General features: G+C 35.7%; 1 protein-coding gene across 1 annotated transcript in view; it reads left to right on the forward strand.

The window, feature by feature from the left end:
* Elovl7 (ELOVL fatty acid elongase 7) overlaps positions 1 to 13,895 on the forward strand; it is a 69,572-nt gene extending 55,677 nt beyond the window's left edge. Inside the window, exons 4-8 of the mRNA XM_090331907.1 lie at positions 1,540 to 1,620; positions 2,438 to 2,494; positions 4,966 to 5,071; positions 11,149 to 11,285; positions 12,869 to 13,895. Of these exons, the coding sequence (XP_090188033.1) occupies positions 1,540 to 1,620; positions 2,438 to 2,494; positions 4,966 to 5,071; positions 11,149 to 11,285; positions 12,869 to 13,078 (591 nt within the window). The 3' untranslated portion in view covers positions 13,079 to 13,895. The remainder of the gene's footprint in view (positions 1 to 1,539; positions 1,621 to 2,437; positions 2,495 to 4,965; positions 5,072 to 11,148; positions 11,286 to 12,868) is intronic.
* Positions 13,896 to 15,485: the final 1,590 nt, after the last annotated feature.

Raw genomic sequence — 15,485 nt, forward strand, 5'->3', positions numbered from 1 at the left:
ATTGAAACAGATTATGCATTTCCTTTATTTTTCTTTTTTTGCACCATTAAGATATATATGTCTTACAAGGGTAATAAGTTAGCAACTTAGGCATTGCTCATACCCAGAATCCTAGCATTTGGGGGTCTGAGAAAGGAGGATCATAAGTTCAAGGATAATCAAAGCTATATAATAAGATCCTGTTTCAGGAAATAAAAAACCTAAACAAACAAACATAAAAGATGAGTTAGTGAGCAAATCAATTATGCCTACCCTAGGTTAAGCCAAATATTTAATGTATGCACTAATAATTTTAAATTAAATCTTATAGGTTTTCATTTTTAGCTATATTTTTTTCCAGTTCTGGGGTTTGAACTCTGGGCCTAGGTTCTGCTGTCCCTGAATTCCTTTTGCTCAAAGCTAAAGCTCTACCACTTAAGCCACAACTCCACTTCTGGCTTTTTCTGTCATTATTGGAGATAGAGTCTTACAGACTTCCTGCTGGGGCTAGCTTCAAACCATGATCCTCAGATCTCAGCCTTCTGAGTAGCTAGAATGAACTGCCAACACCTGGCTCTCGATACTATTTTTGAAGGAACGTCAAACTGATGTTCCACCATCAAAATGAAAGAATTCAATATAACCTTTTGAGTTACAATTCAATCTTATCAACAAGAGGCATTTTCTTTTATCCTTCAGTGCAAGGTTACTTAATGGACACATTGGAATGAAGTCTTGCCAGATTGCACTCCCACTGTTTTTTTTATATTTTTATTGTAATTAATAGAAGGGTTACATTATATTCGGCAGATAGAAGGTGCATTACTTAACAATCATTGCTACCCCTTTTCACATTTTTGTCCCCGTTTCCCTCCCCCACTCCTCCCCTCATCTTGTTTTCCCCTTCTATATCTTATTTCAAATAAACATATTACAATATATCAGATAACAAGCTAAGATACTATAACAATATGACATAACCAGGGAACTCCTACTGTTAATGAGAGCATTTCCCTCCTAATAGTTTTGTGGATCCAGACTGTCTGAGTCCCATTTTGTGGACCCAGACTGAGTTTTGTTTAGTGGGAGAGCCCTCAACAACCACATCACAACACACCCACTTAGCTAAAGAAAGTAAAAGCCCAGTGGTCACAGCCACCTTATTGGCATGTTGAAGAATTTTGTGTTACTTATCTACTTGTTGATTCATAAATAAGACTTGAGAAGATGGGAAAATCTGAAATGGCCAGGAACACATATGTAAGTGTATATAAGTTAGATTATTGACCAACATTTGCTGATTTTTGTCATCCTCTGTGTTAGAATAATCCTCCCAAGAAATAGGTAGTTGAATCAGAATCTAATTTATCTGTGAATTTGTGGTTTTGAACATCCTTAATATCAATGTTTTCTATGGAGTGTGTCTACAGTTGATCACTGTTTTTGTAGCCTTCTGCACGGATTGCTGGTTCAGCCCCTACTGCAATAAACATGCAATCAAAACTGTGATAGCTCTGGAACAAATGCTTCCGTCTTCAATCTGCATGTGCTCTCTTGCAGTTTGTGATGTCTGGCTGGGGTACAGGTTATTCATTTCGATGTGACCTTGTTGACTATTCACAGTCACCCAAAGCAATGAGGGTAAGTTTTTCTTTGGTAAAACTTACAATTCAATGCAATGGGAAATACTTTGGACTCTGCACTACTGGCTGTGTGAAATCATAAAAAATTAATGATGCAACTGTCAGATTATATATGTTGAAGGAAAGCTAAAAATTATAAGAATCAATGAATGTAATTTTTCTGTAAAATGAAAATGCTTTTTAAAATTTGTTGGTTTTCAAAATAAGTTTCTAAATGGTCCATAGGGGGAAAAAAGATCTAGCAATTTTACTTCAGGATACATACCTAAAGAAACTGAAGGAAAAGACTGAAAGAGATAATTGTATACTTATGCTCACAGTAGTAGCATTGTTTATAATAATGAAAGTAATGCAATATTAGGGTTTGTGGATAGGGAATGGTTAAGAAAATTTATTTAGCTTTCAGAAGAACATGGATGAGTTCAAAGACATCATGCTTATATAATGATATACTGAATGAAATAATGGTTACAAAATGACAAATACCACAGGATTTTACTTATATGAGGTGCCTAGTCAAATAAAAAATAGTACAGACAAAAGACAGGGCGCGCATGGACCTGGGGGAAGGCAGAGATGAGACTTTGCTTTTGCCTGGATCTAGTTTCAGTTTCACTAGAGGAAAGAATTGTATGAAGGGAGAATGGTAATGGTTTCACACTGTGAGTGCCTCTGCATTCTACATTAATAAAAGTGAAAATGGTAAATTTTGTTATGCATTCCCCCCCAAATTTAAACTTTTCTTCTGTGAAAAACATAAAATAAGTTCACATCTATGCATGTAAATAAATTCAAATCTGTGTGTGTTTCTGCAGATGTTGAGGGTCTGCTGGCTGTATTACTTCTCCAAGTTTATAGAGCTGTTAGATACTGTAAGTATGTCCATCACCTTGTTTAGTAAATCATTGATGTTTCAGCAAAAGTAATAAACTGCTGTGTTGTGGTGATCTGATAACCTTAATTATCTCTCTTCCTTAGGCAGAACTACTGTCCTCTCTTTCACCTCTTATCTGTACTTTTAGAGACTAGATAGGGTAAACGCATTTCCCAGTAATTCACAATCTCTAAAAGGTTTTAAATAAAGATATATATAGAGAGAGAGTTAGGTGACATCTATACATTATATATGTATATATATCTAATTAAGATAAACAGCCAACTGCTACACATGCTACAAAAACAGACAATCAATGTATCCTGTGTACATGGTGGCAGTTATTTTTTGAAGCAAGATCAGGAAGCCAGGAACACAAGACCATCTTATTTGGTCCTTTATTTGGAAGCATCATGTCAGCCATATTTCTTTAAGATAATAAATATTCCAAAATCCATCAATTTACCCCAGAGTATCAGTAATTTGGGGGCACCAGAATAATCTCCAGTTGCCCTTCTGAAGTCTATACTTGCTGGGCCCTTGCTCTTCAGATCTCAGTGAGGATCTCCTCTGGACTTGGATGTCTCAGAGAGACAAATGGCAGGGATTAAATTTAATGAGAGGGAAAAACTGTAAGGTTTCATTTCCAGAGTAACTCAGGAAAGATGGATAGGTAATGCTGAATAGATCTAAGTTATTTCAAACTAATCTTGTTGTGAGACTGGCAGTGTCTTTGGAATGTATGCCACCACATTTCTTGTAGGAAATCATAATGCACAGTTTATTCTCAAGTGGCTAGTCATATGATGTTCAAAGAGACTGATGAATTTGGAGTCTAGTGGTTGTCAAACTTTAACATGCATTAAAATCCCTCAGGGGCTTTGTTAAACCACAAATACATGGACTCTCACCTTCAGTGCTCTCCTTTAATAGAGGTTGGGTGGAGCTCAAGAATGTGCTTCCAACAAGAAATCAGATAATGCTAAAGCTGTTCATTCAGGGACCACATTTGGCCCCCTTCCAGAGATTAGTGATTCTCAGCCTTCCTATTAGTTGCATTAGGAATAAAACAAACAAATATGCACACCTCACCCTTTGAGCTTTGGTTTCAAATGGTTTAGAGTTAGAGACCAGGGATGGCTATTTTATAGTATTCTTGAATAGTATTCCATAGTCAGAATTGAGGACCATTGGTCTACTCTAGAACCCTGACTTAGAAAAAAAAAAGTTGAAAGCTAAAAGCAAAGTATCTTACTCAGAGGAAAGCTTCTAAATGGAACAAGGCCCCAGATGGTTAGTTTATGGTTTTTATAAAATTTCACCAGGCTGCATTCTTCCATGTGCATAGCCAATGCATTTTGGCTTTCATTGACCCTGCTTTGCATGCTTTCAGTTCCAGCTTCCATAAGAAAACTGTTGCTGGGCTGGGATTTTGGCCTAGTGGTAGAGTGCTTGCCTAACATGCATAAAGACTAGGGTTCAATTCCTCAGTACCACATACACAGAAAAAGCTGGAAGTGATGCTGTGGTTCAAGGGGTAGAGTTCTAGCCCTGAGAAAGCCTAAGGACAGTGCTCAGGTCCTGAATTCATGCACCAGGACTGGAAAAAAAAAACGAAGAAACCTGTTGCTGCCTTCCTGCCCTTCCCTAGACTCTTTCTCTAGTGGTCCTGTTATGTAATAATTTTTGTATGTTACTGTTTATTCTCGATTTTTATTAAGAATATTATCATGGATTGTTATTGTCCTCCCACCAAAATCAACTCTTTTGCTTGTGGACTGTCTGCAAATTTTGAGTGTGTTCAGAATGATCTTTCTGAACTTCCTTATATTTCTAATGTAGCTTTGCCTTTGTTTCCATCAGATTTTTCAAATGAATTCTTTAGGTTTTTCTCCTTTCATCTTTTTTTCTTCTTGGATTCAAGTTTATTTGGACACTGGTTTTTTTGTTATTGTAAAGGTGATATACAGAGAGAGGGGTTATAGTTACATAAGTCAAGTTAATTTGATTTTTTGTTGTTGCAAGTCATCTTTCAGTGTGATCCCTTATCCAAAGTTGTAGGATGTGTGGGAGAACAATATAGAATGAAATGGTTGCAGTCCTAACAGTTAAAGACTTTGGGTTTCTACATGCTTACAAGTTCAATGAGACTTTATTTGCATCAATAATATTTCCCTTGATTTTTTTGGCCAAATTTTTCACTTTCTATGTTTGATTTTTAAATTGGCACGAGACTTCTTATGGTCTTAACTGATTATCCCACAATTAGGTATTATACCTAAGTTCCCTCATAACAATGAACACTGCAGCTTCTCCAGGGAGAATCAGCCTTTGGAAAGCCTACTGTAAAGCTGTTCTTTCCAAGGAAATTGTGATGTGAACTAGTTTGTTCTTTGCCAATGCTTTCATAATATTCAATAAATGATTGTATGACTTTTTATGAACTGCATTTTCTTTAAATTATTCCAGATCTTTTTTGTTCTGCGTAAGAAAAGTAGCCAAGTGACGTTCCTTCATGTCTTCCACCACACCATCATGCCATGGACCTGGTGGTTTGGAGTCAAATTTGCTGCAGGTAGAAAAGGGAGAGCTGGGATCATGTGCTATAAGTAATAACAGTTTAAATTGCTCCACGGACAAATTTTAGCCTTAAATCTAATTTACAAGAAACACCAGCAGTCAGAGAGTCACGTTAGTGACTGTCAAAATACTACTTGAGTTAGTAGACTCTCCAAACTCGTAATTCTTTTGATATGCATGACTTTTGGACCAGGCGTTCTAAATATGTTACCCGTGTTGTTTCTATTTAATTATTTGCTCATAGAGCTCTACTATAAATCTTTACATAAGTAAACTGTTAAAAAAAAACGTTGAAATGGTAACAAAAATGTTGGCTTCATAGGAGTCTAGTTCCATAACTGTTTTTTGTTTGTTTGTTTCCAGTAAGTTAGAATGTTTTTCACAAGTTCTGTGACTTGTTAGTCTTCAAACGACTAGTCCATTCCTGCCCTAGTCTATTTTGTATTGTGTTAGCAAAACACTTGTGGCTGGTTGGCCTTAAAAAAGAGGTTTGTTGAGTTGATAGTTTGGGAAGCTATACATTCATCATCAAAAGCTGCTACTTTTGTGTAGCCTCTGGTGATGTTAGTAAGGCAAGTGGCATCATGGTAGGAACACATGGGACACAGAAGAGACTTGTCAAGAGAGGAAAAAGACTAAGGAACGGCCAGCCTCAATGTTTTGTTAACAACCTACCTACTCTGAAGGGAACTAATCCACAAGATTACATTGGGGACCAAGCTTCCAGTATCAGAATCTTTGGTAAACAAATAATACCCAAACTTTGTTATATAGCAGGTCTTTAAATATATGTCAGATAACTGCAATTAACTTCACCTCCTAAAACATTCTGTCATGTTAAAGGATGTTTAGTTAGTGTCTTTTGGGTCAAAGATACCTCAAGTCCAGAGCTAGACACACAGGCTCTTGTATTTGTTTCAGTTTGACTTTATGCCTCTGCACATCTAGAACTGGAGACAGTAGGCAGTAAATTTACCCTCTCCTAAGGTCTTGGATTTTTTTTCCTTCATATTGGGGTTGGAACTCAGGGCTTTGAGCTTGCTAGGCAAACATTTTATAACCGAGGCCATGCCCCAGCCCATTTTGCTTTAGTTACTGTTTTAGATAGGGTCTCCTATTTTCTTTTCTTCTTCCTTTTTTTTTTTTTTTTGCCAGTCCTGGGCTTGAGCTCAGGGCCTGAGCACTGTCCTTGGATTTTCTCAAGGCTAGAGCTCTACCACTTGAGCCTCAGCACCACTTCCGGTTTTTTTTCTATGTATGTGGTACTGAGGAATCGAACTCAGGTCTTCAGGCATGCTAGGCAAGCACTTTAACCACTAGGCCAAACTCCTAGCCCCCTTCCTTTTTTTTTTTTTTTTGGTGTCAGTTTTGGAGCTTGAACTTGGCCTGAGCACCATCCTTGGGCTTTCTCAAGGCTAGAGCTCTGCCACTTGAGCCACAGCACCACTTCCAGCTTTTCTGTGTATGTGGTATCAAGGAATCAAACCCAAGTCTTTGTGCATGCTAGGCAAGCACTGTACCACTAGGCCAAACTCCCAGCCCAAACCATGGTCTTTCTATCTTTTATCCACACAGCAAGGGTAATAATCGGGTACTGCCACATCTACTTGTTTTTATGAGGTAGAGTCTCAGTAACTTTTTTTCTTGGGTTGTCATTGAACTGTGGTCCTTTCACTTCTACCTCCCATAGAGCTGGGATTGAAAGAAGTGTACTGTTCTTGTCTAGCTCATAAAATACTAAAAAAGCATAATCTCCAAGTATATATTCTTGTATTTGAACGTTTTATTTGGAGGATTTATTTCCTTCTAGTTATCTTTCAACTTTGGACGTTTTACTATAAACCTGTAGTTCATCCTCAACAATGCTTAGACATTACTATAAATCTGTAGCTCACCTTGTTTAGGCATTCTGTCCCTGCAAGATTAAAAGAAAAGAAGTACAATTAGTTGAGATTTAGACATGGGGTAAGAGGACGTGGATAAGCCAATTCTAAGAAGATACCAGGACTAGAGCAATCTAGGGGCTGAGAAGCCTGGGTAAAGGCCCCCCCCCCAACGCCTTTAGATATCAGATATCAGAAGTCCAAATGTATCCCAGTGTGTCCCATCTTCTTACCAGAATGCTGGCAAGATAGTGCTGCGATCCTGGCTTCCTAGGAGGCTGAGATCAGGAGGTTCAAGGCCAGGCAGAAAAGTCCTTATCCTTCAAACTTTATCACAAATAACCAGCAAAATGTTGGTTCAACTTGTAGAATAGCAGCAAGCCCAGTGAGCATGAGGCCCTGAGTCCAAACTCTATCCCCCCCAAAATAAAAAAGAATGTTAGTAAATGTGTTTCCACAAACTTATGATTTATTTACCTTTTTCATGAGACTAGAATACAGCTTATTTTCTATATCTGTGGATGTAACCAACTCTGACTGAACAGGCTGAAAAAAAATCACATCTGTGCTGAATATGCACAAATTCTTTTCTTATCACTCTCCCAAAGCAGTAAATGTACCAACTACTTATAAACAATTTGTTGCTTGGTATTGTAAGTAATCTAGAGAGATTGTTTAAATTATATAGGAGGATGCACAAGGTCATAGGCAGTTAGTACACCATTTCATACAAGGAACTGACTTTAAATACCTACAGATATTAGTATCCTCCGAGGCCATCTGCCACCATCTTGCACAGTCCTGAGAGATGATTGTACTATCACAGCTCGAAAAAACAAATATAAAATGATTAGAACACAGTGTTCCAAAGTATTCACAGGTGATTTAGGGATATTGAAACAAAAAGTAGTTCCCCTCCCTTTGTCATCCTTTGTATTTTCCAGTTGCCTTGCATCAAATGTCTGTTGGCTCTACAATGGGAGATAAATATTTTATTTAAAGCTTGGAGAAAGTTCTCACTTTCATGTTTGAATCCATTGATAGTTTTCGTTTCCTTTCCAAAACATAAGCAGTGATTTCACTAGTGGAAACTGAAATATATAACCTGCCTGAATTTTGAAGTGGCACCATGTTTCAGGATATCAATTATTTAAATGGGCACCCCAGTGCCCCTTTTCTCTCCAAAATGTGCAAGGGAGAAAATGACATTTTTTTTTTTTTTGCCTCTTGTATGTCCCGGGAGTTGGTGTTGCATTCACACTTTTGTAGGGTGTCTTCATGGACACAGCTTCCCTAATGAAGGCAAGTGTAGCAGTAGGAAGTATTTTCTACAAGTGTTCTTTGACATCAGCTTTCATTCCTAGGACACTGTCTAAGCCATTCTCTACAAAACCTTGAGCATAGCAGATCTCTATGTAGTATTTGGTTTCCTATTTGTCTTCTGTACACTTCTCTGGGATAAAAACCAGTTAGGTTTTCTTTTCAATATGTTAAAAAAACATTTCACTGGCCATTTAAAAATATTAATTATATACAGATTCCCTTGGAGATATATGGAGAATTGTGATAGTTGTTCAGGTAAATTCCTGCCCCAACCCAAAGGAGTAAAATGTAATGGCCTTATTTGTGACTTATTCCTGAAATATTTGCTTTTCAAATCCATTCTTGTAAAGAAAGCAAGCTTAGAAAATAACTTCATTTGAAAATGAAGAAAGAGCATTGCTGATTAAAAATGTCATTGCTCTGTGAAGAAATTCATTTAAATAACTTGCCAGAAAATACCTATAAATAAGCAAGCAAGTTAATATTCTGCTCAGTAACTCTATCTAAATAAACACTTCTAGATAAATGGTACTGTGTTAAATTCCTGTCACAGAATCCCCATTTTAGGTTATTTAAATGGTGAAGGTGAAATGGAAAATAGGTTACTGTTCTATCAAATAAATGGAGAGATGTCTTAGTTTAAAACTCTGCCTGAGTCCCTTTAAGGCAGAGATCAGAGATGAATTTCCTGTATATTTGTTTTCATGAGACAGATGGACCTGGGAGGTTATTTCCTTGAAGCATATTGACTTCTAAACTATTAAAAATAGACAACATCTATTTTCAGATTACCTGAGAGAAGTTTTGACATTACTATAATTTATTTGATAAGATTGCTTTGTCAGGAAGACTAATTTATACTAATGTAAATGGTAAAATTTGAGAGATTGCTAATTTGCTTCATTAATTTGTTTCATTCAAAAATTTGTGATCATTTAGGGATTAGCTGAAATTTGACTTACTCTGTTTAGAAGTAGGAAGTTTAGAAAGCATGGCATAAATGAGGCATTGAGAGACTATTCAACTACATGAAAGAAATCATTTAAAGTAGGTCATTTGAAGTGAGTAGTTTAATGGTGGTCATGTGTAAAAGTATTGGCAACTGCTGTAATTGTGAATAATTATTGGTAATTAATTTCTAGTGTGAAGCACTTTTATGGTGTTTCTTTAGAATATTATGTTAAGAGTGATAAATTCTTATTTTCCTTTAATTATATATAAAGTATATATAATCATGTGCTTATATACATATGTACATTAATATGTACATTTCATATGAACTTAGTACTTCTACCTCAGTTAGAACCAATATTCACTTTATTTCTGGAATTAAGAAAATAGAGTATTTTTTTGTAAAATTTAAATCGTAGGCCACTAACTAGAGTGAGACAATACATAAAGAATGAATCTTCCTTTGTCATGCCTCTTAGGAAAGAGACTCAAGTGAGGAGTTCCCTTATCTGTCAGCTAATCTTTGCCATGGACTCTTCTACAGAAAAGACAATTGAAATGATTGCCTTCTATTCCCAAGTGATTTCTCCTTTTGTAATCGAATTCTGAAGGCCGTGAAATTAAAAGAGGAAAATGCAGACAGGATAGTATAATCAAATGGAAGCGAGAAACAAAAGAGTGGCTTAACAATAGTTATTTATTTTGGAAAGAAAGCAATAATTGCCTAAAAACAATTTAGCATAGCATACTAATGAAAGCCAATGGTTTTACTTCCAGAATTTTTGTGCCATTAATAATATTTAATGAAAATTAATGAGATTAATAATATTTAATGGAAATTATTGAGGAAAGTTAATATGATGACAGAAACACAAATATTTTTGTAGCCCTGTCTATAATAGACCAAATTAGGAACAATTTAAATGTTTTTTTCAAGTTGGAGAATGAATAAATATTGCTATGTTCATAGTTCTATGGTATAATACTATACTGTAGTAAAAAGACAAATTATTGTAAGGCACCAGTGAATTATGCATGTAATGCTAGCCACTCAGAAGTATGGGATCTGAGAACTGTGGTTGAGAAACAGGTGGGACAGGAAAGTATAGGAGTCTTATCCCTAGTTAACCACCAAAAAGTCAGAAGTGGAGCTATGGCTCATGTGGCAGAGTGCTAGCCTTATAGAAAAAAGCCTCAGGAACAGTTCCCAGGCCCTGAGTGTTCAAGCCCATGACTAGTGAATGCACACACACACACACACACACACACACACACACACACACACACACCAGATCAGAAGCATATATAGAAGCATGCATGAATATTAAAAATTTGCTGAAAAAAGGCATGCACAGAAATGTATGCTCTGTGTAATTTCATTTATGGGGAGTTGAATAATAGGCAAAGCAATTGGTGGATACAATTTGAATGAAGAGAATCTTCATGAGGAATCTGATATGATGTTATGAATATTCTATCTCAACTTTGGTGGTTACAGTGATGTATATATGTAAAAACATTAACTTTTATGCTTATCATTGATTCATTTTTGTCTACTTTTTCTATGTTATCTTTCACTAAAAATAAACTCAGATTGTTATTATGCTACAGTATCATATATAAGAGGTAACTCCACCTGGTTAAAGTAAGTCTAAATTGTAAAATCATCTTAACAATTAAGATGTAACAAATATAAACATGATAATGTATTTTCTAAGACTTTCATATTGTACTGAATATATTACCTAGTTCCCTTTAGTTTCATAACTGGCTTACAACATTAATATTTCATCTATATGTATATATTTTTTCCTTCTAAAATATAAGAAATGATTTTTCTAAGATCTCATTTCAGTCAAAAGTGTATCTTAAGGAACAATGTCCCCATGTTACAATAATATTTTTATTTTTCCAGGTGGTCTGGGGACATTCCACGCTCTCCTAAATTCAGCTGTACATGTGGTCATGTACTGTTACTATGGACTATGTGCGATGGGACCAGCCTACCAGAAATATTTGTGGTGGAAAAAATATTTGACATCATTACAGCTTGTGAGTCATTGATTTTCTTTGAAACCTGATATGAAATGAAACTTGTTTTCTCTGTGGATTGAGATCCTACCCTGCCTCCAGAAAAGGGCAGAGTTTATAATAAAATACAGGTGTAAGATCTGGTCTCTATATGCTATGACAATAGAAATATCAACACTTTCTGTTCTTTGAATGCATAAGAACTTTGTTCAAAACAACATATAATTTGTGTAAGAAGCTCAAAGAATTATGGCAGTATCTGTATTTTTAGAAGAATCTGCATTTAAAAAATATGATTATCCTTAAAATAATCTCAAAGTTTTGTAACTCTCAAGAGGCACAATACTACATTAGAAGTTAGAAATTCCATATCTTAGCTCTAAACAGCCATAAGGGAATATAACTTTGAATAATGGATCTTCCTGTTCAGTCCTAACATTGATAACTTTACCATTTCTCTAATAAGAAAAAGGTGAGGTGAGGATTAAATGAATAGAGAATAGATCAATATATATATATATATATATATGTATTCTATAAATTGCATCTTGATTACTGCCCTCAAGTAAACAATTTGTAAAATAATATTGGCATTCAGTTTAGAACAGATATCTCCTAAGAATCCTAAAAGTATATGTGGCTATGAGATAAGAAGAGTTGCTTTAAGTTTTGTTCTTTATTAAAGAAGAATTCTTCCATGTTTACAGACTACATTAAATTGAGTATCACATTCTGCTAGTGATACCAATGAGAAAATAGTTTCGGTATGACTAGACCGTTGAAGATTAATTTTATTTAAATCTTTTAACTTGTTAATTGAAATCTGGCCCATTAATGTAATGTGTTCTTGCAGATGAGAGGCTTTATTCTGTAATGACTCTCAAACAAGATCGGACTACATATCCTTACAGAATGATTTATAATATATAAAATTGGCGATCATCCAAATGACCATATTTTTCCTTTGGGTGAGGAGACTCATCCAGTGGTTTTGAATTTATAAGTTTAAGTGATCTTTCTTCCTCTGCCTCCAGGGCAGTTGGGACTACAGGTGTGAATCACCATGTCTTGACTCCTTTCTAGGACCTTTGATCTAAGATAGTAAGAAACTGATAGTAGAGATGAGAATACAGCAATGCTTTGGCTCCCACAAAAATTAACAGGATTCTGATTTGTACTTTTTGATTTTATAAAAATGAAAATACTTAGTCTAAAGCTGAGTGAGTGAAATCGAAACCATCCTGGAAAAGTAAGCCATAAGTAAGCCCCTGTGTATTTCTTCAGACTCAGAATTCAAAAGAGAGACAAAAGAGTTTTTATTTCTTCCAAAGAAAACCTGCCCTCTGAGTTATCTGAGCAGTAAAAGGGTCACTTCAGGGCACATACTAGGTTGGGGTTTAACTAGACTCTAGACTTCCTTGAGTGTACACTTTGAATTTTGGCACTATGCTGCCAGTTTTTACTCCCAGGGAAGCTAGTTTTACAGATGAACTTCCTCACTCACTAGTAGCCTAGATATGATTAACGAGTTCGTAAACATAAATGGACAGTAAATTATTAACTCTTCATATCTCAGCAACCTTTTTGCCCTTTTCATTTTTCAGATCCAGTTTGTCTTTGTCACCATCCATATAGGCCAGTTTTTCTTCATGGAGGATTGCAAGTATCCATATCCCATCTTCCAGTATATTATCATGAGTTATGGATGCATCTTTCTGCTGCTCTTTCTCCATTTTTGGTATCGTGCTTATACCAAGGGCCAGAGACTGCCCAAAACTATAAAAAATGGAAGTTGTAAAAACAAACTTCACTAAAATATAAGCCAAACCTGAATCTGTGATTGAGACCTATTATCTTGTCTTCCTTGACAATCAAGAGATATTTACCTATTCTGTGCATTTTGTATATTTTTCAAAACCAAACGCTTGTATTTTCTATGATAAATTATTGGAGTTTCTGATCTCTGAGAGCCTAGAGGTCCCAGTTACATCTTTTGATTACCAGAGCCTAGACTAACCACAAGGTTTTCAGCTGCTTGCGAATCTTATCAAAATGTCTTATTTAACACATGTGCAGCAATGGGAGAAGGATGTGAAGCAATCTCGTTCTCTTCGGGGAAGTCCAACATAGATGAAAAATGCCAGACATTTTGAGCTTGGACAGAGATCCCTCGGGTATAATAGATTCCTTCTGCCAGGCTGGAGACCTCTAACTGTAATTGGGCTCTGGCTTTGTGACGTATTGATTGTAATCAGAAAATACTATATTGACTGTAGAATTTAGTTCCCATTCAAAAGCGCTAACAGAGATGAACATTATGTGGATTTTTGATCTTGTTTAAAATAAGTATTTGTTGCCATGGACCTTTTGAGTAGCTGCCACCAATTGTGCTGATAAGACTTCCTTCCTTACACTTTGGTTATGCAAACTTTAAAAGCAACAGTTCTTTCTCAGTAAGTACACTGAACAAAAATGGCCAAGTTAATATTATTTTGAAAACAAAATAATTTGTTCTCATGGGTTAATGAATACCTTGAAATTACCATTTTAGTGTTAATTTCATATATTTCTAGAAAGAGGTGAAGGTGTCAATTAAAAAAGTAGGTACTGTGAGCCAGGCTTCGTGGCTCACATCTGAGAGCTGAGGATCAGGGTTTGAAATTAGCCCAGGCAGGGAAATCTGTGAGATTCCTATAAACTACCAAAAACCTGGAAGTGTAGTTGAGACTGAAATGGTAAAGTATATAGCCTTGAACCAAAGAAGTTCAGGGACAGCACCCATGACCCTGAGGTCAAGCCTCAGTACTGGCAAATATGCCTGTGTGTGTATGTGTGTGCACACACACACACACACACACACACACACACACACACAAGGTACTGTGTAGTTCATTAGGAAAAGAATCTGTTGTCAGTTGTAGTATACTGCCAATTGGTGATATTTTCAGGTTTAAAGGATGATTGTGTGTGTGTGCATGTGTGCGTGCATGCACATGCATACACTCATGTGCATGCAAGCTAAACATTTAAATATTCATATGATAACCATACCATAGGTACCTTTAACTCATAAATCATTTTAGACTAGCCATTGTTCACAATTTCCAGAGTAGCTTATGAAGGAACTCGAAGTAAGTGATGGCACATTTTGATTACATAAACAAAGGCTATTCTATTTTAAGAGACAGACAAACTACATTTGTTATAGAAATACACTACATGGAAAAAAGTATTTTCCAGAACAACTGAACTAGCTGGGATTTCTTTTTTCAAACTTACAGACCATATAATGAAGGGCTAATATTCATTTGGCACGGGCTTCTTTTCCCATTAAGTAGATGTTTTCCAGAATTCTTGAATTCTTATTTTTCTTGATGAATCAAAAACTACTGATCAATAGATTATCTGAGAAACAACGGGCATTCGTGAATCTTTTCTTAGTGCTTTTTCTTCTCTATATTTATGCTCAGTTTTGAAGGACTGTTTATGTGTGAAAGACTTTATAAACTGTTAGTACTTATGGCCTCACTAATTGTGTAACATTCAAAGACTTATTATACTATAGATTCTGAGTTTTCACTGATTGTAAACCATGTACTTCCATCTCATTTTGAATCCATTGCTCTAAACTGTGGCCTTTTCTTTTCATACTTAACAAAGTCATAAGACTACTTGCCACTAAGTGACCTTTAGTGATTTTACTTGCTTACAGTATGAGAATATAAGGGTTGATAAGTGGGGGGAATTTCTTATTCTTGGAAAAATTTTAAAAATATATTTATTTCACTGTGAAGGTCTCAGGGATCCTTAAGTGTTTTCTTGTTAGGGTCTTTGTACCCAACCTGTGTTAAAATGAGATGGTATGGTAGGTGCTGTTATATATACACAAATTCCCCAAAGAAAAAAATGAGTTATTTTTTTCAGGCTGTATTGTACAACTTGTTCTGAGTCTTTAAAAAGTTTGACATGCCTATGATCTGACCGTGGCATTAGACAAATCCACATTCCTAGTCACATGAATGTACAGGGAAGTGGAAGGTTACATAAAGACAGATCACAGTGGAGGTATTTTCCAAGTAAACATCAGTAGATCAAAATCAATATACTAGATGCTGAAATTTATATGAGCAGTGTTTCGTTGGAAAGTTTTGTGTGGTCTGTTTCTATTGGGCTTTTATTTTGCTTTTCACAACGTTATTATCTTTAGGTTTGCTTACATTA

Source organism: Megascapheus bottae, chromosome 4 (assembly GCF_031878675.1).
Source record: "Megascapheus bottae isolate mThoBot1 chromosome 4, mThoBot2.hap1, whole genome shotgun sequence".
Classification (NCBI taxonomy): Eukaryota; Metazoa; Chordata; class Mammalia; order Rodentia; family Geomyidae; genus Megascapheus; species Megascapheus bottae.